The sequence below is a fragment of the Vulpes vulpes genome, chromosome 13 (genome assembly GCF_048418805.1).
Source record: "Vulpes vulpes isolate BD-2025 chromosome 13, VulVul3, whole genome shotgun sequence".
Taxonomy (NCBI): domain Eukaryota; kingdom Metazoa; phylum Chordata; class Mammalia; order Carnivora; family Canidae; genus Vulpes; species Vulpes vulpes.
In genome coordinates, this window is record NC_132792.1 from 18268458 (window position 1) to 18292502 (window position 24045).

The window sequence follows — 24045 nt, forward strand, 5'->3', positions numbered from 1 at the left end:
TATATTCTGCAGCAAGCAATAATTTTATATTAATATCCCCAACTCTGTGCTTTTAGAAAAAAAAATACCTATGATTTTTGTCACATAGTATGTGTATGTGTGTGTGTGTGTGTGTGTGTGTGTGTATCATGTTCATTTCTGTGTCACTAATGGTTCTAAGGGACAGAAACTAATTCTGGCTAATTTAGGAAGAAGGATTTCCCTGAAAGGATATAGAGGCTCTTACAATTTCAAGGGAAGGTTAAAGAAGGAAGCTTAGGAAATACAGGAAATGTGTACTTCTGGGAATATGCTCCAGAGTCTCATTGAAGAATCAGGAGCCTAGAGCAAGCATTTAAAATTAGACAGGGACGAGATTCCCAGAGACTTTCAAGAACTTGTGGATAATGAAGACTACAAGCTCTTAGAGCAGGCTAATGAGCTTCTCTGAGCCATACTGTGATTCAGTGGGTACAGGTTATGGTTGTTTCATAACAGATTTGTGATTTAAGAAAAAAAAAAAACGGTCTTACAAAGCAAAAGCCATTTCAATTTCCAATGATCAAATATATGCTAAACTGAGATTCTAGTCTAACAATTTAATACAGATTCATGCACAGATTCAAAGCATTTACTGCTTTGAGGCTTTGTGAAGTGTCTGAATTCACTGCATTTTATGATCAAACGCAACATTCTTTGTCCATCTGATAAACAACTTGTCTCATTAGAAGACATGGAAATTAATGAAAAGAGTAGGTTACTCCTTACTTGGGCTTCATTCAGTTTTGAGAGTAGGTCCTGAGACCAAGAGCAAGAATTAACAGAGGTGGGAAGAGACTTCCAGTAAAGCAGTTAAAGTGCCTATCAACTAAGTAATAACACATTTCTAGTGACATGAAGAAGCCTGAGTACACAAACACAAACAAAGAGCTACTTGACATGTGATCAAGTGAAGAAAGCGTTACATTACAGGATAAGAGTAATTAAAGAATAGTGGGACTTTATACCTATAACAGTATTTTGAATGCTATTTTGAAATTTATAGTTGATGACAGAGGGTGGGGTGAAGATTTTTTAAAAAAAGAGGGAGAAAATAAAGCCAGCATTTCACATTTGGTTAAAATAACATGTAGTCTCAATATGGGTTTTACCAAAAGGAATATGGGCTTTTGGTAAAACCTCACAGAGAACCACCATTAGTCTACAGCTGCATATACATTATTCATGTCTCTATCAGTGCAACAGGTATTAGGCATCCATAATGGGAGAAAATAATTAGCAAACAAAAGTTTAGGAGTCTTTATGGCTACTCAACTCTTTACTCTTGATCAAAATTATCAGAACGTTCCTAAACTTAGTTTTCTAATATAAACTATTTTGTCTTTTAAAATGTAAACAAAAATAATGAACACCAAAGCTTCTCAAAATCAATTTATAAATTTGCAAAATACTCATCTCTCATTTGGAAGAATGTGATCAGCTTCTGGTAGGTGTCCCTAAATATAACCATGCACAAACCACACACACATATACATGCACTTTCTCTCTGTTAGATATATATTAAAGGCTGGCAAACTTTTTTTTAATAAAAGGCCAGATAACAATATTTGGCTTTGGACACCATACAGTCTCATTTGTAATTACTTATCTCTGCTATTATAGCACAAAAACAGCCATAAACAATACATAAATGACAGGGCATGTTTACGTTCCAACAAAAACTTTATTTCCAAAAACAGCAGCCACAGCTTTTACCTATTCCCAGCATACATGATTGGTTTTAAGACATCATTTAAAAATTCATGTTTTCAACATTATGAAAAAATGTGTACACTCTCATTTCATAATAGAAGAAAATATGCTTCCAGAATGTTAACTCAGAGCCATGTTGATATATTTACTATTACTAATAGCAATAACAACAACCAACAATGAATGTTCCTTACATGCTAGGCCTTATTCTAAGAACTCCACATGAATGTTACCTCAAGGACCCTATTTTTCTTTCCATTTTATAGAAAAAGAAACAAAACTTTAAATCAACTTAGTCAACATGAGTGCTTAGAGTCGTGGATCTCCTGAGATAGCCCATTTATTCAAAAACCCAGGCCAAGACTGTATAACCCCCCTTAAATATTCCATATCCTCTCTTCTTCCAAATCAAGTCTTGTCACAGCTTACTTGAAAATTCTAGCATTATGTATACATATCCCCTGATATTGTAGAAAATATTTATACTCATTTTGTCTTGAATCCAAGACTCCCCAACCCTTTAAAGTTCTGCTTTCTTCTAATCCTAAAATCAACACCTAAACTACAGGACCCATTTTCCACCAAATCTCAAGGTCTAGTATGAAAAAAATCAGAAAAAAAGGTCTAGTATGAAAAATTATTGTCTTATCCATTCATTCCTACAAACAAACAAGGGGGCCTGGACTTTTTTTTTCTATTTTAATTTACACTCTGAGAACAATGAATCCAAGACTCTATATTAGAGTCTAAAGTAAGGATCTATAGTTATCTAAGTAAACATTTGTTTTCGCTTTAAACAGAAATTGAGCAATACCTTGAAGAGCTCTCAATCTACAACATACCAAATAATATTTGGAATATTTAAAAATGTTTCTTGCATGTGATCCTACCAACTGACCTATTTCTTATGTGTAAAACATAAGCTTGGGAATATTCATTTCCTAGAGTTTCATGCTACAGAAAAGCAGCAATAAGTAAGTTTCCTTCTATAGCCTAAAAAATGACCTCCTGGATTCGCTTTCCTGAACTTCCACTTCTGGTTAATAAACAATCCATAGGTGAAATATATTTTCTATTATCTTAGGATAAAACACACAGAAGTCAATCTGACATATTTCATCAGTATGCTTCCTGGTAATTATGCATACGGTGCCATGTGAATAGTTAATTATTCACACAACTAAGCCAAGATTTTTTGTACCTCTAAATATTTAATTTTTAAATGTATTAATGTTGCTATTTATCTTTTTCATGTATGTAGTTGATGTAATTCTTATTACATATGAAAGTTTGATTTTTCACTCAACATAGACACAAATACTCTGAGACAAGCCAAATTTCAGAGATATAGGCTGCGCATCTAGAGCACCTGAGGCATTCTCTGGCTCTGACCTCCAGACTCCAATTGCTTAGGGCTGAGTCTAGCTGTGTCCTCAACCTGTACACTTAAGAGCTCTGCTTTTGATGGAGCATTGTGTTGTTGCAAAGCTCAGCTCTTCCATTTGTCTGGTCTTGTGACTCTGGACAAATTTCTTACTTTTTCTAAGCCTTTGTGCCTCTATCTCTAATATGGGACTCATGATACCTACTCAAGCAATGAATGATACAATTCATATAAAATGCTTATCACACTACTTGGCAAATAGTAGAGTTCAATAAAGGTCTTCAGGTGCTATACACCTGCTGTTTCCCAACCTGGACTGCTTGGTACCTGAGTTCACAGTATGTCTGTGTTATAGGAAGGTCGAGTAACATGGGAATAGGGTCTACCCTCTGAACAGAAATATACTGCATGTCAGACAGCTTCATGTTCATGCCCAACCTTCTGTAGGATAATGAGGAATGGAGGACCATGTCCCTTCTTGCTGACCCTTTCCATATATGGTCCCTAGAAAAAGTGTTCCTTAATCCACACTTTGAAACATGGTATTCACTTTCACCTCCTTCTCCACACAAGAGGGACAAAAACAGAAAGGGTCATAGAGGCCTTGGTGGAAGTCTGTAAGATACATACAGGAAGACTCAAAGCGAGAGGAGCAGCCATTCTTTTAAGTCACTGGAATAAGTTTGGCAATGAGAACTGGACTTTCCCTCTAGAAGGTGTCATCTTTTTCTGACACTTCCCATTCCTAAAAGTCTGAAGGGGAAGGGAAGATAGACCTGCAATCAATCACCTTGACCCCCTACTCCAGGATAATTTTCAAACTTGGACATCGGGAGTCTCAGAGAAGAAAACACCTGCCCTATGAGAAACACACACTTCACATCAACAATCCTTCTGCCATGAGAGGCATTTGAGGTCATATAGATAAGATACGATTCTCAAGAACTCATGGCCTAATATTGTAAAATGTCTGCCTTCTTCCATATGTGGTTTTAAGTAACTGAGTTTTTCTTTTTTTTTTATTAAGATTTATTTATTTCAGAGAGATAGACACAACGGGTAGAGGGGCAGAGGGAGAGGGAGAAGCATACTCTCTGCTGAGCAGGGAGTCTGACACAGGGCTCGATCCCAGGACCCCAGGATCATGACCTGAGCCAAAATCCAGAGTCAGATGCTTAACCAACTGAGCCACCCAGGCCCCCCTAACAGAATTTTTCAAACATAACCTTTGAACAGGTGTCTGAACAGACTACAGTATAGTTTTAAATAAGTGTTCTCTTTGCTACATGTCGTACTATAATCCCCAGGAAGGCCCAGCTCCCAAGACTCCCCAGACAATGTAATTAGATAACTGTTGCCATGCTCCATCAAGAATAGCATTTTTTATTACAAGGTAAAACAAACTGTCATATTATAGGTGGATGTTCTTTTAAGGACTGCTAGACTAAATTCTATAATGAAATTTCCTTTCACATAAGCTACCAGCAAAGATTGCAATGATCTCCCCAAACGTATATTAGATTCCATCAGTATGATTACTGTGCTATCATACTGGGATAGAATTTCTCCCACCCACCCTGCTTCCATCCATACATTTAGAAGTACATGAGTCTTGGCTACTAGAAGTTTTCTCTGGCAGAGGCGAGAGGGTCAACAGAGGAGCACTGATGAAGTAGACGAGTTACAGGTTGGGGAAGATGTTCTGAATCTCAAGAACTGAGGGAAAGAAGACTTTAAAGGGGTTGCTTCCACTCTCCCAGGGACTCTCTGAAGGCCTGGCTTCAGCCAGGAAATCTTAGAATATAGATGGGGTAGGTACAAAAAAGAATCAGAAATGCCCAGAGAAGCCCCCAAATTCTCAGTTTTCAAACTCCTCCCCAAGTAAACATCCTTCCAGAACTGCTGACAAATAGCCAAACCAACTTCCTCTCCTCAGTGTTCCCCTTTTGGAAATGAGATTATCTAGCAGCAAAATATCCACCCAAAATGGAGTTAACAGGAAGACAACTGAAAAGATTCCTTCTGGTTAATTCACCATGTAAATAACGAAATCATTCTGTCCCACGATAAACAAAGTGACTCAACAAATCCCAGTGCATTGGAATAGTGGTTTGTAAGGAATTCCTGCCCCTAACTGCTACACCTTTGCTTGAAATATGTAATTGCAAGTTCTAATGAAGTCCTGAGTAATCAGACTCTGCCCTTCTTGGCTCAAGGCCCTCATGAGTGCGGAGTCAGCAAATGGCGAACATGTAGACCAGTGTGTTGGCTCCAAGCCCAGCTTCTTCGGTTTCATGGATGCTTCTCAATGGGTTTAACTGGAGCTGCTCTCTTTTGTAGTCAACACAGGATTATTAAAAAAAAATCATGCTTTTGATATCACAGTTCTTTATCAATACTTGAGTATAGAAGCTTTGCTACATTTGCACATATGCCACCCATTCTGAAGAATAAAAGGCTGAATTTATACTATATTATCTGAGATTAAAACCACTTTTAATCGGATTTGTTCTTATTAGTTATCTTTATGGTAAGATGCAACATGAAATCAATGTCAAAGTCACTATTGTAAAGTCAACACAATGTATGCTGAAATGTAAGCTTAAACCATATTAACAGTAGAGAATAACCTGCCTTCTGGATGATCTAAGGTAGCTCCCATTTCCAATTTATGGAGAATGGAGGGGGAAAAATCAACAAAATATATTGAACGTGTGACATGAAAGATCATTTTATTTGAACTACTTAAGTAAAAAATGTTTTGCAACCTTTCTGAAAAGTCTGCATCATAATTATCCTGAAACAACTTTGCTTAAATAAAGAGATGACTTTTATACAGCTTTGGCTTTCTCTGGATGGAGGTGTTTCTTGAAAAGTCATCAAAATGCAAGCAATACAGAAATCACTCTTTGCGATTTGAACCTGAACCACTTGCATTTCAGTCATATGTCGAGAGTTCTAGTTTACTTCTATTACCAAAAAAATCCTGAATGCCAGAGGCATCTATTCCAAATCAGAGGTGGTAAAGGGTAAAAGATGAGGGAGAAAATATCTGGATGCTGAACAGGTGACCATCATGATGGGGAGGTTTACAGGGGATATTATGTTGAAAGCAGGAGTGTATACCAATGTCTTCTAACTCTTCTTATGCTATCTCTTCCTTATGGCTTTTCTTATGACACTTCCTTCTCTGTATTTTCCTACTCTGAACTCTATAAGTTATTTCTCCTAAAATTTTGGTTTAATCATTTGTACTCTGCTCAAAAATTTTTCACTGATTTCTCACCATTGAACCCAAATTTCCTTTTGCAGAGAACATTGAGCATATCTCCCCAACACTCAATGAACCCTTCCCCAAAGTACAATGGCTGTGATCCCTCCCTCTTCCCCAAGGGGACCTAAGGCAGACAGGATAATAGCATCTCCCTGGCCACAGTGTTACAGATGGCTAAGCATAAGACCACCAGTGGAGAGCTTTGCTTTGCTGGAATAGAAGTCTGTGAGTTAAGATGGTACAAAAACATCAAAGCTCAAGACTTTTGTTGATAGTTGATAGCAGCCAACTGTCTCTCTTCAGTCCTCATTTGTTCAGAAAATAAATCACATGTGGAAAGTCTTAGGGAGCTATCTTATTATCTGCAACTTACTCCAAAGTACCCAAGAGCAGTAAGATGAACTGATGACTGGATAGAAGGAGGAATATTAGGATAGTTATGTGTTAAAACAAGCATGGTAAGGGGCACCTGGGTGGCTTAGTGGTTGAGTGTCTGCCTTTGGCTCAGGCATGATCCCAGGGTCCTGGGATCAAGTCCCACATCAGACTCCCCACAGGGAGCCTGCTTCTCCCTCTGCTTATGTCTCTGCCTCTCTGTGTCTCTCATGAATAAATAAATAAAATCTTAAAAAACAAGCATGGTAAAATGTTAATTGCAGAATCTAAGTGGTAGATGTAAGGGTGTTCACTGTAAAATTCTTTAAAATTTCCTGTATGTTTGTAGTTTTTCATGATACACTTTTGGAGGAAAAAGCTCTTTCAGGCTTGTTCCTTACACGTGGATGTACTTAAAATACTTTGTGATATCTTTTAGCTCTTACAAGTACAACACCAGGACAAGTGCTCTTTATCATGGCAACCAAGCTCTGTTCATAGTCCCTCACGATGGCTTAGGTTCTTCTACCCACTGTCATGTTTGACTATCAGATTCTACAACCCAGTCATTTACAAAATAAATTCTAGCAAATGTGAAGGAAAGTTAATCATGGTTATGCATTAGAATATACTGCCTTAAAATTTCATCTCTAACTGCTTTTTGTTGTCAGTTCTTTTTTAAATACATTTTTTTAATTTTTCTTTATTTATGATAGTCACACAAACACACAGAGAGAGAGAGGCAGAGACATAGGCAGAGGGAGAAGCAGGCTCCATGCACCGGGAGCCCGACGTGGGACTTGATCCCGGGTCTCCAGGATCGCGCCCCGGGCCAAAGGCAGGCGCCAAACCGCTGCGCCACCCAGGGATCAGTTCTTAAGAAAAAAAAATAGCACAATAAGAAGCAGCTTTGGTAAAGCCTTGTTTTAGCTACCTTATCACAGCGTAACTAAACATAAAATAAGGGGCACTCTACCCCTGAATGTAAAACACAGTCATATAACCTCTTGCTTTTTGCAGCGAATACATTCTGTGAAAGTCACTTTCAATCATGGAAAAGTTAGAGAGTAAAAAAGGTAAGTAGAATTTTCAAAACAGCTCAATGAAAAGAAGATCCAAGTTGATTCCATTCTCCTTTCCTCCTAGGGAAGAGGAGAGGAATCAGGAATTACTTTTACAATCCAAGTAATTCACACTTTACTGCTTTTGATGCATATGCCTGCAAATAGTGGGCAAATCTTCTAAGAGGATTGCACTGTAAATAGCAAACTAACCCAGGATCCATCAGAGAAATATGTGCTAAAGTCTTCTTTAATGTGAAAAAAAATCCTTTCTCAACACTTGCCTTGCAAATTTGCACATTCATATATTCTTATATGAATAAGATAGTGGTTGTTCTTAAACCTGCACACAATTATATATCTCTACCTTAACCCCTTCCTAATCCTCCTTGCTATCACTGTCAAGACGCCACTCATAGTGTATTCTTCCAAAATGTCATAACTTGTTAGAAAATGGCCAAGCTTCACAAATAATAAAATGCAGTGACTAACCCAACCATAATGAAAACACGATAGCATGAAATGAGACTTTCCCTGTTAATGAGAGTGTTCATCAGAATGCTCATTTGTTTCTCACACCTTAAGTCAAGATCAGAGGAGCTGCTGTTCTAGGACTGGTCCTCTGACTCCTGCCTGGTCCTCCCTCAGTGCACCCAGCTGAGCTCTCTATAGCAGTAATAGTTTCACCACCCAAAGCAGGGCCTCGTGGGGCTGGATGATCTCAATCAGGCCAAGATCGAGGTGGGTGCTGGGCCACAGCTCGCCTCAATAAAAGGAATCTCTGGGAAAATATCAGAATCAGAAATGAGTAGGTACAAGTATTGCAGGGAGATCCATGTCATCAGCACTAAAACTAATAAACAGGGGCACCTGGGTGGCTCAGTGGTTGAGTGTCTGCCTTTGGCTCAGGTCATGATCCCGGAGTCCTGGGATTGAATCCTGCATCAGGTTTCCCCACCTGATGCTTTTCCCTCTGCCTTTGTCTCTGCCTCTCTCTGTGTGTCTCTTATGAATAAATAAAATCTTAAAAAACACACACACACACAACTAATAAGCAAACCACCACCCCTAACAAGTAGCAGATGAGGGGTAAGAATGGACAGATTTGAGACTTTCTCTGTTCATACCAGCTGCTAACTAGGTCCTCCTCCTATCTCCTCTGTAGGTGCTATGGGCTTCCCTGAACTGGAGGCCCCCCGCATTTATCCCCTCTTGCCACACCCTAGCAACAGCTGTTCATCTGCAAACTACAGATACAAAAAGAAACATCTTGTCCCACACTCCCGGGTGATTTTTCGCTCACTTCATCTCATCTCCTATCCAACCTTAAAATTATTGTAAAAGCTACAAGAAAGTGATTCTTTAAGCAGACCCGAGTAAGTCAGTGTTCCCTCTGAACTCTTCCAGGATGGAATCATCACAGCCAGCCCTGAGGACAACAGATCCCACAGATCTGTGCCGCCGGGAACAGCTGCTTGCAAGCACACCGTCCAGCCCACTAAGCCCTCTGTCCCCATTGTCTCCACTCTTGTCTCCCAAGTATGTAATAATCCACAAAAACACTCACTGACAGGAGCTTACAAGTTTGGTTAAGGCTGATAAATACTAGAACAAGGATCTCAGTTCTAGAATCCACTTCTCCTTGGTGGACAAGGGTAGAAGAATAGAGAAGTGTGGTGACTTACTACGTATAAAGAAGGTTGATCATTGTTTCCTCTATCTTTTCCTAAAGGCTGACCTCACAGAAACCATATAAGAGCCACCACTTAATCAAGACAAATGAATTCCTGATATAAATGAATACTGGAAATAACAGGAGAGGAGAGCTATCTTCCTTCCCTTTACATTCTCTTCTTTTGAGAGGTATTTAGCTGATTTTCAGGTTTATTGATTCTGGAAGATGGAAACCATAACTTAAATATCAGCATTGGCCTTTGGGAAAACACAAATACATTATTCATAAACAACTAACACCCCAATCATCTCAGAAAAAGATTTACATGAAAATAAGTGCATAGGGGTATAAAATAATTCCACAACCTATGGAGCACTTAATAAACATCTTCTATTCACATGATGTTTTTTGCAAGTGACAAAATACCTTCAATGCTCTCTGCTGGTAAGAAATGAGTCTTACCAAAGGTCTGCTGTGTACCAGGGTTGTGCTCTCTGCCCTTATATCCAATTTTGTGAAGCAGAAAAGATGTTCACAGGAATAGTCTGTATGTTGGAAGAGCCTCTGATTGCAAGGCAATTCAACACACTACACCAGGCTTTTCTGCATTGACTCCAAATACAGTGACTCTATTTCCCACAGCACCCTCCCCTTTTCTTTATCCAAACAGGCAGTAATTTCCTGACTCCAGGATATCTTCGCTGTTTAGAAAACAAGAAGTGTTCTCCTACTGTTTGGAACTCTAGATCTTGGTGGTAGCTTCTGGGTAGTGGTTTCCTGAAATTCCCTTCAGCTATAGTGTCTAGTAGAGCTAAGCTTCCATATTAATGGCCTCCAGTAGGGCCTACTCCTGAAGACAATCTCCACGCCAAATGTAAAATTCCTTAAGTTCAAAATGCAATGAAATGGATTTTTTTCTCCTGTGAATGTTCTACATTCCTTATCTCATCTTACTTTTTTTTTTTTTTCTCGTCTTACTTTATTGGAGCTTGGTTTTTGGTTCAGTGAGCTGATTTTTACCTTTTATCTACATACTGCATTAACATTTGTGAAGCAAATTCAGGAAAACAATATTTATTGAACATGCTTTTATAAAAAAAAAAAGCAACAGCAAGGCTGTAGGAGTCTGGAAAGGCAGTCTGTTATAGCAGAAAGGCAAATAAATCAAACAATTAGAAAGAACTACAATTTCCTACAATTTAGCTAAAACTCATTGCCTAGTAAATTGCTTGTAGGGAACCAGCTTTAGTGATTGGACGAGATTGTTGTAATTAGCATATTTAGTCTAGGTAGAGGAGCATAACTGGAATGCTTGAAACGTCTTCTCTCTTAATTAAGCATTCCTCATTACCTTCTTAATTCTCCTTCCCATTCCACGTCTATCCTTACAGCTGGCAAAATTGTGAACTGCAATTTATCTTCCCATTAAAATGATTACAAATTCAGAATGAATGGAGTTCAAATTAAGTTTTCAAAACCACATGGCAAGGAAGACTCGGTTTAACAGTTAGTAGAGGAAGTGACCGTTCTATCTTGTCAAAACATAAACACTTCCAGAAATAAATTGGACTTTTCCCAACTGAATGGAAAGAATCATTTGTCTATTTGTTTGCAAAAAGATGTCACCCTAGAATTTTGTAAGTCTTATATACATGATCCATTTCACATGTGTCCTATCATTACATTTTGTAACCCTCTAAATTACTAGTTAATGACACCATTAAACTGTCATCTAGCATCCTAAGAGCAGGGACTTTCAGCTCTACCACTTTATGGCTGGATAACCTATGACCACTTAGTTTAAACATTCTGTTCCTAAAAAAAAAAAAAAAAAAAACATTCTGTTCCTCAGTTTTCTCATCTGTAAAATGAGGGTGATAAGCATATCTTCTACAAGGAGTTGCTATATAAAGGCATATATACATATAGGTATATATATTAAAGGCATATATATGTATACATGTGTACATATACATGCATACATCTCCTTGGCAGGTAATAAATGCCATATAAGTGAGTCTTATTGTTATTATCGCCATGTCTACCATCAGCACAAAGAGAATAGTGATATTGTTGGGTTTCTTTATTTAGATGCTCTATCACAAACCACTTTCTTGTTAAGTATTTCTGGGATTATCCTAGAGAAGAAACATGATGTGGATTTTGGATGTCTTAATTAGTATGTCATAGGACTACATGGGCAAATCTCAAGATAAAAGACATATACAGAACACATAAAAATAACAAATGATCTGAAAATTCATAATATGAAACTCCACGCATGAATGATTTATATATGGATAATTTTCTTCAAATTTGAAATGTTCTGAGATTTTCTTGACTATTCATGGCACCTTTTCTGTTTTGTATCAAGAATATTACTATAAAAACATATATGTAGAGACTCCTGGGTGGCTCAGGGGTTGAGCGTCTGCCTTTGGCTCAGGGTGTGATCCCAGGTGCTGGGATCGAGTTCCGCATCAGGCTTCCTGTAAGGAGCCCGCTTCTCCCTCTCTCTATGTCTCTGCCTCTCTCTCTCTCTCTCATAAATAAATAAATTAATTAATTAATTAATTTTTAAAAATACGTAAAATATACCAGTTCCATCTGGTATGGTAATAACATGTTATTGAGTTAGTGATAAATATCATCGCATTCTTTAGCCAATCAAAAAGTACAAGTTTATTTAAAAACCTCTAAATTTTGTCTTTTATCACTCTGTAATAAAATGTGTCATCTAAATCCATTTTTGTAATCGTTTTATTGAGATATAAGTCACATACCACATAATTCATCCATTTAATGAATATAATGTGGTGGTTTTAAGTATATTCCCAGAGTTATGAAATCATAACCACAATCAAGTTCATAAAATTTTCATCATCCCCAAAAGAAACTCCATACCCATTAGCACTCACCCTCCATTCTTCCCATTGCTGCTGGCAACCACTTCCTGTCTCTAAGCATTTGCCTATTTGGGACATTTCATATAAATGGAGTCATACAACATGTGGCTTTTTGTGTCTGCTTTCACTTAGCATATTTTCAAGGTTCACCCATGTTGTAGTACGCATCAGTAGTTTTATTCCTTTTTATGCCAAACAATATTCTTTTCATGGATACACCACACATTGTTTATTCATCCATCAGTGGATGGACACTTGAGTTGTTTTTAGCTATTATGAATAATGCTGCTGTGATCATTTGGGTATAAATTTTTATGTGGACGTATGTTTTCATTTCTTTTGACTGTATACCTATGAGTAAAATTGTTGAGTCCTACGTTAACTCTGTTTCATCTTTAGAGGAAATGCCAGACTGTTTTCCAAAGTGGCTGTATCATTTTACCTGCCCACCAGTGGTATATAGAGGTTCCAATTTCTCCACATCCTTGTCAACACTTACTACTGTCTTTTATTATAGCCACCGTGTCAGTAGAAAATGGTACCCAAATGCAAAACCATAAAAATACATTATTCAAGGAAGTAAAATCTTTTATGACAAGGGAAAGAATGAAGAGATTAGGAAAAGGACCCCATAGGCTGGAAAAGGAAGCAGGAGAGGTTTCTAAGTTTGTTAATTTCACATCCTTAGACAGCCAACTGCCCTTCAAATGTCAGGATTGTAGAGCCAGCCCTCAGTTTCATAGCTGCAGCTTACAATAATCAGACCAACAAGAACTAATCTGGGTCTATGGTTTATTTTATGAAGTTCCCTCCCACATTCTAGCCCATTTGATCCAACACCACAAACCTTATGTGGAAGGATATTACTATTCCCATTCTGCAGGGAGACTGAGGCCCAGAGTGGCTGACTTGGTCAAGGGAATATAGTTAAAAATATGTACATACGTATATACATACAAGTGTTTCATGAATATTAAGTAGTGTATTTATTTAATAAGCATTAAATAAAATGCACAGAGCTGGGCCTGGAAGCCAAATTTTTTATTTCAAATCCCAATCCTTGGTGTCCTCATTTCTTATCACTTTCATCTGCCTCATCTCTGATGATCAAGAAAGCAATGGGAAAGTAAGGGAAGACAAAAGGGAGTTGTATGCGAAGCAGTTAGGCAGGAGGCCTGCACATCATGAAGTTCCCCCAATCACAGCAGCTCAGGATGTTAGGACATGTTGTGAAAACGGCTTTCGAGGATGGTTGCATCCCCACCCCTTCATGAGAGGTTCCTCCAGTATCAAGAAGCCAGGGCATACTTACATCCCTAAATCCTGAACATATCATCTGTACTGTAGCATATTTAATCATGTATACTACTAGTCACTCAAATATGTATTGAGTAATAACTATGTGCTAGACCCAGTGCTAACATGGTTGAGACTTAAAAAGCAATGATTACAAAGTAAATTTAAATAGTAAACAAAATTTTCTAAGCCCTTCACATGGACCATCTCATTTAATCTTCACAATATTCTTGCAAGAGATGTGGAAACAGGCACAGAGCATTAAGTAAATTGACCCCAAAGTCACAGAAGTATTCAATGGTGGAGGCAAATAAGAACCCAGGCAGCCTGATTCTATACCCCATGTTCTTAACCACCACCCAATCCTTCCTGGAAGATCTCTCGCTTGGCTGGAAGTCACATGTGGTGACACGCATAAACCAATAATACTGATTAATTCCAGCAACCATTGTTGAATGCTCATTAGTACAGAAGCTCGAGGGCAAATTCCCACAACAACCCCATGAAGTGCTTATCTTCATTGCCACTTTATAGATGAGGAAACAAAGGCTCAGAGAAGTGAGTTAACTTATTCAAGGTCACAGAGCTATAATAGCTAATGTGGACATGGTGCTTACTATATACCAGGCGCTGTTGTTCTTTTTTTTTTTTTTTCTTAATATTTTATCTATTTCTTTGGGAGAGAGAGACAGAGCACCAGTGGAGGTGAGAGGGAGAAGCAGGCTCCCTGCTCAGCGGACATGGGGCTCCATTCCAGGATCCAGGGATCATAACCTGAACCAAATGTAGCTACTTGACCGACTGAGCCACCCAGGCGCCCCCAAGCACTGTTCTAAGCACTAACTCATCTAATCCTTGTAACACTAGGAGGTAGGTTCCATTATTACCCAGCATTCTCAGTTAAGTAACTTGTTCATGGTCTCAAGCTTCTGTAAAGGGCAAACCCAGGACTAACTCTAGCAGCAGTCTTGGAAACAACTTAATGGTGACCATTGGCTACAAAGTGGCTAAGCAGAAAATCAAACCCAGGTTTAACTCTTGAGTGAAAGAGAGAGGGCCTCCTTTCTTCTTTCCACCAAGCTAAGCGTGGCCCTCAACCCTGCTGCAGTACAGAGGGGTGCTAGGGAAGAGGGGAATAACAACTGAAGACCCTCCAAAGAAGAGGCATTCAAGCTGCCTCTTGAGGGCTTACATGCTTACTGGTCAAAGAGAGGCACCATGCAATTTGTTATTTTAAAAGAAATGCGGGGTGCCTGGGTGGCCCAGTTGGTTGTCTGACTCTTGGTTTTGGCTCAAGTCGTGATCTCAGGGTGGTGAGATTGGTTGGCTCTCAGCGAGGAGTCTGTTTTCTCTCTCCCTTTGCCCCTCCCCTCCTCTCAAATAAATAAATGAATCTTTCTTAAAAAAAAATGAAAAGTACCCAACTGAGGTCTTCAAAAAAGAGGATACAGTAATGAGGAGCAAATAAATAATTAAAAAGCAAGTGTTTCAGATTGAATCAGCAAAGCTTTAATTTTTATTCAATGAGAAAATACTCTTGATGAAGGAAAAACAAGCCTTTATTCCCTTTAATTTTGATTATGCATTTAAAAATCATTGAGGGATTGAAGAGTGCAACTTGCCTTCTGTAACGTTAAACTCAACAAACCCTAACTTCCAACATTTACTTCCTCAATGTAACTGCTGCAAGCAGAGTGGTTACTAAACCTTCACAGACCCTTTGCAAAGATGACCTCTCCTTCAGGTCCCGAAACTGAGCGTTTAGAAACCAAAATGAGCCTGGAGATTCGGGCCAAGCTTCAGAAGGAACGGGCACGCGCCCCGTTCCAGCTGGGCCAGGGGCCGGCACGCAAGTTGCAGCTCAAACTGGCTTCAGAGCCAGTTTTTTTTTTTTTTTTTCCCCCTGGCAAACTGATTTATGACCATACGACGGGCAGCTGCGGAACTGGTCAGACCGCAGAAGTGCATTACTCAAACACCAATCCAAGGATGGCCGGGATGGGATGCGAATCGGTAAGGGGAGGGGGCTGGGATCTGGGGTTCACTGCCTGTCCCGCGTGCGGGGAGGCCGGTCGGTTCCTAATTCCTGCAGCAGCCCGGGGCCTGTGGACTCTGCTCTGCAAAAGCTGTGCGCTGGCGGAGTCGGCGCGGCTGCAGGGCGCCCGGACAGGGTGCCTCCACGCCCCCTCGCGGACCCGGCCGACGATCCAGGAGGCCGTGCCGGTTTAGTGCGGGGCGTTTTTCCGAACCTGGGGTTTAGCGCCCCCCGCCCCCCCCACACACACAAAGCCCCGTCAAGGGGGTCCCGGCGATCAGCCTCATTTTACAGATGCAAACGCCGAGGGTCGGAGGAGCGCAGCGGGGCTTGCCGGCCAAATGGAAAGCCCCGAGTGGAGGCAGTGGTCGGGGTGGCCCTCTCGTCCAGGAGGCTGGAGGGCTGCAGGCGCCTGGGGCGCACACCCAGCCCCTCGCTCCCCCGCCGCCCTAGGGGGCGGCCGGCAGCCTGGAGGCCCGGCGGCGCGCAGGTGCCCGGCGGAGCGCGCGCGGGGCGCAGGGCGGCAGCGGCGGCCGAGGCGCAGCGCGCACCCCGCTCCCTGCGCGCGTGCAGACCGCAGACCGCAGACCGCAGGGCGCCGCCGGGCTGCAGCAGCCGGGCAGGGGCGCACCGCCCGCCCGAGCTGCTGCCGACCCAGGCTGGCAGCGCCCCCGGGCGCGCCCCGCACTGCCCCGCGCCTTACCGTAGCTGCTCCCCGGTGACCAGGACCTCAGCCATGCGCTCCAGCTCCCTTTGCTGCGCCCCGCCGCTCCCGCCCGTGCTGCCGTCGCTGCCGCCGCTGCCCCCGCTGCCGCCCTCCTCCATGCTCGCGCCGCGTCGCTCCCACTGTCTTCCTTAGCCGCCGCGGGTTTGGGTGTTAAATCAGCCTGCCCCTACGAGGCCTCCCCCGCCATCTTTGTTAGGGGCAGGCCGGCTGCTCAGCCGCGATTGGCTGCAGAGGGAATCCCGGTGGGTGGGCTGGAGCGCGAGGCTGGTCCGCCCCTGGGACTCGGGCTTCGGGGGCGGCGGCTGGAGCCCCGCGTGGCCGGGGGCGGGGCCGAGGGAGCAAAATATAAACATGTGGGCGGGGCTCCGGGGCCGCGGTGCGAGTGCTGCGGGCCCGGCGGCCACCTGCCAGGTGCGCGCGCGGCGGGGCCTTGGGGACAGGCCAGGAGGTTACAGGCGTAAAGGTGTTTTTATTATCCTGTCTATGCTCCAAATTGCCCGAGTGAAAACACGAGCAAAATAGCTAAATAGGGAGCACTGGAGGATACACACGTCACTGCGGCGGTGGGTGAAATCAGGCATTCTCGTCCCCATCCCCCTGCACCAGAGGCAGCTCCCTAACCTCAGAGCGTAATCAATAAAGAACGCGGGCCTGGGAATCAGGCAGACCTGGGATCCGGCTCCGCGCCTGTAATTTCCTACCAAAATGTGCTTCATCTTCATTTTCTTCTTTTGCAAAATAAAGATAATTGTGGCTGCCACTTGTTGACATCCACCGCATTATAGCAAAGGGGTATCTGTGTGTTGAGGTTTTATGCAGCTTTTAACAATTTTCGCATATACATACGTCTCTGCACCTTTACAAGTAAATGGGATTTTTTTTTTCTTTTGGTGAAAACTATATGGAAAGACGATCTTTTAATTGCAGATTTGTTGTAAGTCTACAGAATAAAAAATGAAAATGGGAGGGCTGTGGAGAAACAAGTGGTCTTCTTTGTATATTTTATACCAATTCTGCTATTCAAAACTGTTTATGCCCACTCTCCTTCAGGTTTATTGTATTTTATTGTTGTGTTTTCTTCTTGTCATTTGTTTTTAAAGATCACTGTAGCCTTTTCCAACATTCTACAAGATCATTACTTAAAATTTACAACAATTCATTGAGCATTTATTGTGTGCTTTATATGTTGTTAAGCACTTTATATTATTTACTTTATCCTCACAAAAACCCTGAGAGTTGGGTATTATTATTGTCAACATACAATTGGAAAATCTTAAACATACAAAGGTGAACTGATCTGCCTAGATTTCACACCTAGGAAGTCAGTTAGGCAGCCCTTGAGCCTCTCAAGGTTATGCTCAACCATACTCCAGAAGAGAACAATTGTCCAACTCCCTTGTAAATTCAACGATAGCTATTAGGCAATTCTTTCACAAGAGAAATTATCTAACTTTTATAACTTTTAAAATAAACCATGGCAAAAGTGTAGAGCAAGTGAGACATAGTTCAAAATGAATGTGATTCTAAGAGCTTCATTCTGTATAAAATATAAAAATCATTTAACAAAAAAAAAATCATTTAACAGGGCGGCCTGGGTGGCTCAGTGGTTTAGCGCTGCCTTCCAGCCCAGGGGCTGATCCTGGAGTCCCGGGATCGAGTCCCACGTCGGGCTCCCTGCATGGAGCCTGCTTATCCCTCTGCCTGTGTCTCTGCCTCTCTCTCTCTCCTCTGTGTCTCTCATGAATAAATAAATAAAATATTTTAAAAAATCATTTAACAGAAGTAGAGGTCCCAGAATTAATGAGCTTAACAGCTGGCTGTCACTTACGTTTTAATTGTATAACATAGAATGTGCTGCTTACCTTCTCAGAGCCTCCATCTCCTGACAGGAATAATAATTCCTACCTTATATGGATGTTGTGTGGCTTAATAACATTGTGTGAAGTTTTCATGTACATAATATGTGTTTAAAAGTTGTTCTCTTTAATATCTTCACTGCTTTTATTTTTTAAAATATTTTATTTATTTATGATAGACATAGGGAGAGAGAGGCAGAGACAGAAGCAGGCTCCATGTAGGATGTCCCATGCAGGACTCGATCCTGGGTCTCCAGGATCACACCCTGGGCCAAAGGCAGGCGCTAAACCACTGAGCTACCCAGGGATCCCTCTTTACTGCTTTTAATAAGAAGAAAAGGAAGGAGGAGGAGGAGGAAAGAGAAGGAGAAGAAATTCTTGTCAGAAACTTTCCAGGAGGAGTTTTTGGTGCAAGGTAAAACACCTTTTCTCACATTATCTCTAATTTTTAAATTATTAGTAGTCCTTGAAAATGAACGAAGGAGAAATACAGACCTGGCCACCTTAAATCTCTCTTTTATTTAATGATTTTAAGCTTTTTTGAAAGTGCAGAATGAAAAAATTAAGGCATTACAAATTCTTAATTATCCATCGCTCAACATTTTAATTCAAAAGCTCTATGTATTGTAAATCATCACTGCGCTTGATTGTCTTTTATTTTTTTCTTCCTCCAAATCTATTTGTTTTTCATTTACATTTAGGCAACTTTCTTTATCTGAAAAATAAAAAGAAATGGTTTTTGCAAAATACTTTCTTGTTTAATAGTTTATGATAAAAAATGATAAAGCCTTTTATCATGAAAGTTTATGATTTTAAAAAAGCACCTCAGCATAAGGAAAAAAAAAATTCAAGTCAGGAAAAGACCTAGTACTGCTCCAGTGAGAAAGAGCAGAATTTAATTCTCTTGCTTGATGAGAAAGGTTTTCTGTGTGTGTACATGTGAATGGGAAGTGAGGACTGGTTTGCTGTCATTGTTTCAACCTACCTTTCTTTTTTTTTTTTTTGTAAATTTATTTTTTATTGGTGTTCAATTTGCCAACATATGCAATAACACCCAGTGCTCTTCCCATCAAGTGCCCCCCTCAGTGCCCATCACCCAGTCACCCCAGCCCCCTCCCACTTCCCCTTCCCCCACCCCTAGTTCGTCTCCCAGAGTTAGGAGTCTCTCATGTCCTGTCTCCCTTTCAATCTTTCTTTTGACATATGAGACACACCATGCTCTACTGGGTCAGAAGACAGATCCTTTTTCCTAAATTAGGGCAAGATTGTTCTGACTCCTGAGGACATGTGAGCACCCATGCTGAGTCTATGAGCTCAGGAGCAACTGTCCCAGAATAGATCATGGTCTATAGGTGTTGCTGGTTGAAGGATGGGCACTGACATGGTGATTAAACTGAGTATGAAGATCTTAAAAGGGCTGAAAATTCTAACAGACCTCAGGTTGATCCCTGGCTCCATTGGGGCAAGTTCATTATCATCTCTAATTTCTGCTCTCTTTTGTAAAATCAAGACCATACTACTAATCCCATTGGGTTTTGGGGAGGACTGAATAAAATTTAATGAGCACACTTGTTACAGGTGGAAACTATTAAATGTAAGCCTTTTTCTTCTAGCTTGCCCTACTCACCTGCTTCATGCCCTCTGGCTGTTTTGGCGATCTGAAGCCAACGCTGCTCAAACTTTTGGTAGATGAAGACCAGGTGTTTTTGTGATGCATGCGTGCATGCGTTTTCAATCCATTGAAGATTGACATTTTGATAAAGTACAATAGAAATGAATTTTTTTAATGGACAAAACACAGACCCAACGTGTTATTGTTACGGTCAACAGACAGCAAATTGTCAAATTGGTATAAACATTTCTCTCAATGTCTGTCTCTATGTCTCTCAATATTGGTGATGGTCACCCATTGGCCGACTGAACTTTTAGTAGTACTGGTTAAGAGTAAGCAGCAACATGAGAAGATGAACTTGAATAAAATGTGTGAAAGAATATTGTCAACTCTGAAGCTTCATAACACAGTAGCTATGGATATTGTTATTGCCTCTTTGTATACACCAATATTGTTCCCACCTGATCTTAAAGATGAACTCAAACCCCACCATCTCTGTGATGACTTCTTGGCCTTCCTCAAGCGATGTGTTGTTCTTCCCTATGCCTTCTCATGACATCATAGGGTTTCCATTGCTTTTTAACCGTTAATGGGAGTCTCTATTCCTCAGCTGCCATGATTTTTATTCTCTGTGAATAGAAGCAAAGTGATGATTTAGTAATAGCCTGTCCAGATATTTCTGTCAATAGATCCTTTAAGAAGGGAAAAATAAATGTAAAGGGAGAGGAAAAATAAAATGTCCATGTGTCATCATTCACATCCATTTTTAATATTTTTGTCGTGTTTGATTCATCTTTTTTTGTAGTGACAGAAATCAAACATTATCAAGAAATGTGAGATCCTCTTGTCCTACAATCCCAATCCTGCTTACCTCCCAAGAAGTTCTTTTTTTTAATCTAAATTCAATTAGCCAATATTTGGTACCTCGTTAGTTTCAGATGTAGTGTTCAATAAATTTATCAGTTGCGTATAATACCCAGTGCTCATCACTTCATGTGCCCTCCTTAATGTTCATCACCCAGTTACCCCATCCCCCCCACCTGCCCTCCAGCAACCCTGTTTGTTTCCTATGGTTAAGAGTCTCCAGGATTTTTCCCTGAGGAGGAGAGGTTATTAAGGGTATAAGGGCAGCGAAAATACAATACTTTGGTATATACTGTCACCTACTGGTTGATTTTGCAAAGACACTAAATGACGGTAAGTCTCCTATGAGTCAAGGACCATCCTCAAGAAGGCACTTTTGGAAATTTAGATGGTTTGTCACAGTATTAGGAATGCTAGTGGCTTTTAGTGAGCAGGAACTAGAAATCCTCATTTTCTCATTTTCCTGGGACAGCAGTTCATAAAGAATTGTCCAGCTGTCGGAGTCTGTCCTCGGAGCAGCAGGAGAGAAGGGACTTTCGAGAGCCAGCTGCCCGATTATTTTCTTTCCCCTCCCTCTCTCCCACCCCATATCTCTCTTCACCCCTCTCCTGCCTTTGCTTGTGCAGCCAAGGTGGAGCCATCAGCGGCCACTCAGTCCCCATCCGTCTCCTCCTCGTCCTCCGTCCTCCGGGGCCTTACCCTCAGCGCCCTCCTGTGCGGTGCACAATCTGATTTTCTGGAAAGATGTGAAGAAGACTGGGTTTGTCTCTGACACCACACTGACCATGCTGCTCTCCCCCTGGCAGCTTTCAGTGTCATCAGTGTGGTTTCTTACTTCGTCCTGGCTCTTCTGTCACCATCAGCTTCAGGGTGTACAAGTCTGTCATCCAAGGTATACAGAAATCAGAAGAGGGCCATCCATTCAAAGCCTACCTGGATGTAGACATTGCTGTGTCCTCAGAAGCTTTCCATAATTACGTGAATGCTGCCATGGTGCACATCAACAGGGCCCTGAAACTCGTTATTCGTCTCTTTCTGGTGGAAGATTTGGTTGACTCCTTGAAGCTGGATGTTTTCATGTGGCTGATGACCTATGTTGGTGCCATTTTCAATGGAATCACCCTTCTGATTCTTGCTGAACTGCTCATTTTCAGTGTCCCCATTGTCTGTGAGAAGTACAAGACCCAGATTGATCACTATGTTGGCATTGCCCGCGATCAGACCAAGTCAATTGTTGAAAAGATACAAGCAAAACTCCCTGGAATTGAAAAAAAAAAAAAAAAGGCGGAATAAGTACATGGAAACCAGAAATGCAACAGTTACTAAAACACCACTTAATAGTTATAACGTTATTACTTGTACTCTGGAGGAACTGCATTCCAAGCTTCTTTTTCTTAATTTGGTGTTTTCTCCCCTCCTTTCCCTTTACCCTCAGTATCAAGCACAAGAATTGTTGCACTAAAAAAGGAACTGATATCTTAGAACACAAAGAATAAAGAGAGAGTCAAATTAATAGGTTAAATCAGTACCTTAATGATGGTGGAGCTTTTACTTGTAGCTTGAAAGGGGAGAGATTGGAGGTCAAGGAGAAAATGAAAGATAAAGCACTGCTCTTGGACTCTGCTGTCCAGTTCTCAAGGACTAGTCTTATGCAGAGTTTTACCTTTATTTTTAAGTTAAGAAATAATGATTAACTTATGAGGAAATTATCTGGGGACAAGAGTGGGATTCCTTCCTGTGGGTTTTTTGGCAGCCTTCTGATCCCATCTTCCTGCCCCACAATGTGAGCACCTATTCCTACGATTTCTCTTCTTCACATAATGATAGAACTTCCAACTGTATGAATAACCTGTAGACAATAGTGAGACTTATTGACTCCTGGAATGCCATCTAGGAACCAAGGATGGACATGGAAGGTGGGGCTGGGATGACCCTCCCCTCCCACTCACCCCTAGGAAAGGAAAGTCTCTGCCATTTGGGAGGGTGGCGTCTGTCATTTCTTGTGGGCACCAGTTCTGAGCTTTAGTTTGAGGACTCATTCCTGAGTGTGCTTTTTCCTCCCTCTTCCCTGCCCACCTCACCTCGAGTTTAATAAATATGGTTATACTTTTCTTATTATGAAATACATGTCTGTAACTGCTGTTAAAAAAAAAAAAAAAAAAGAATTGTCCTAAATCCTGTCTTTCCCAGGTCCTATGGGATATTCTTCTAGTTCAAAAACCCATAGATATGAGAGTCTGTGAAACAGACTGTGAAACATGATACAATACCACCATCTAGTGGCAAAATCCTGATTGTTTTATAAGCAAAGCTTCAACAGTTTAAGAATGCACAGTTTAAAAACTACTGTATTTCCTATAGAATTAAATACATCTTGGTGTGAATCAGAAATTCCTTACCTGAAATTATTTTAAGTAAAAACAAAGTAATATAGTTTCCAAGACACTACTTAATTTCATTTCTCCTGTCAAATGGAATTATTTTATTTTTTTATTATTATTCCCTAAGACTACATCCTTAGGGAAATAATTCTTTCTTCCTTTCTTTCCTACTTAAGTAGGCTCCATGCATGCCCAACCCAACATGAGGCTTGAACTCAGAAACCTGAGATTGAGAGTCCCATGGCTCTACTAACTGAGTCAGGCAGGAACCCCAAGGAGGTATTTCTTTCAAGGCTTACACTTCATTTTTTAGCTGAGTTTCTAAAGTCACTGATGAAGTTCAGGGCAGGCTGCCCCCAAATATGCCACTTGGGCTTACTGATTATTTCGAATTGAAGTTAACACAAGAAACAGCTGGATAAGAAGGCCTCTCTGACCCTCCTTTGACTCCTTGAAGACAGGAAATAAATCTGCCTTGTGAATGGTACCCTCCCTGCACCAGGAGATAGAGAGATCCATCCCCATATCACCAGAGAGGGAATTTAGAGTTGAGAACACTGTATAAATAAACCCTGTCACTTCTTCACTAATTTACTACCCCGTGCCCAAACTTGATTATGTCAATTGTCTTGTCTAAGAGGTACAAAAACTGCCTGCTTTAGTCACTTTGAGTCTCATTTCTATGAGCTCTCATATGCATGAATTAAATTTGTTTTTCTCTTGTGAATCTCTTATGTCAATTTAATTGTTAGACAAGCCAAAGAACCTAGAAGGGAAGAAAGGAAAACTTTTCCCTCCATATATCACACTCTCCCTGGGTGATCTCATTTATAAGCACTCCTGGAATCACTGTATATCTAAAAGCTTT

General features: G+C 40.8%; 2 protein-coding genes and 1 pseudogene across 3 annotated transcripts in view; 2 read left to right on the top strand and 1 right to left on the bottom strand.

Moving 5' to 3' along the window:
* Positions 1-16744, bottom strand: part of DEPTOR (DEP domain containing MTOR interacting protein) — a 132179-nt gene extending 115435 nt beyond the window's left edge. The window contains exon 1 of the mRNA XM_072734019.1: positions 16441-16744. Coding sequence (XP_072590120.1) covers positions 16441-16562 — 122 coding nt within the window. The 5' untranslated portion in view covers positions 16563-16744. The remainder of the gene's footprint in view (positions 1-16440) is intronic.
* The window catches only part of DSCC1 (DNA replication and sister chromatid cohesion 1), a 34835-nt gene continuing 26318 nt past the window's right edge, over positions 15529-24045 (top strand). The window contains exon 1 of one of the 2 annotated variants that reach the window (XM_025993391.2): positions 15529-15715. In XM_025993391.2, coding sequence (XP_025849176.1) covers positions 15621-15715 — 95 coding nt within the window. In that variant the 5' untranslated portion in view covers positions 15529-15620. The remainder of the gene's footprint in view (positions 15716-24045) is intronic. The other variant, XM_025993390.2, reaches the window with a different exon arrangement.
* LOC112915924 (reticulon-3 pseudogene) lies at positions 16816-22105 on the top strand (annotated as a pseudogene).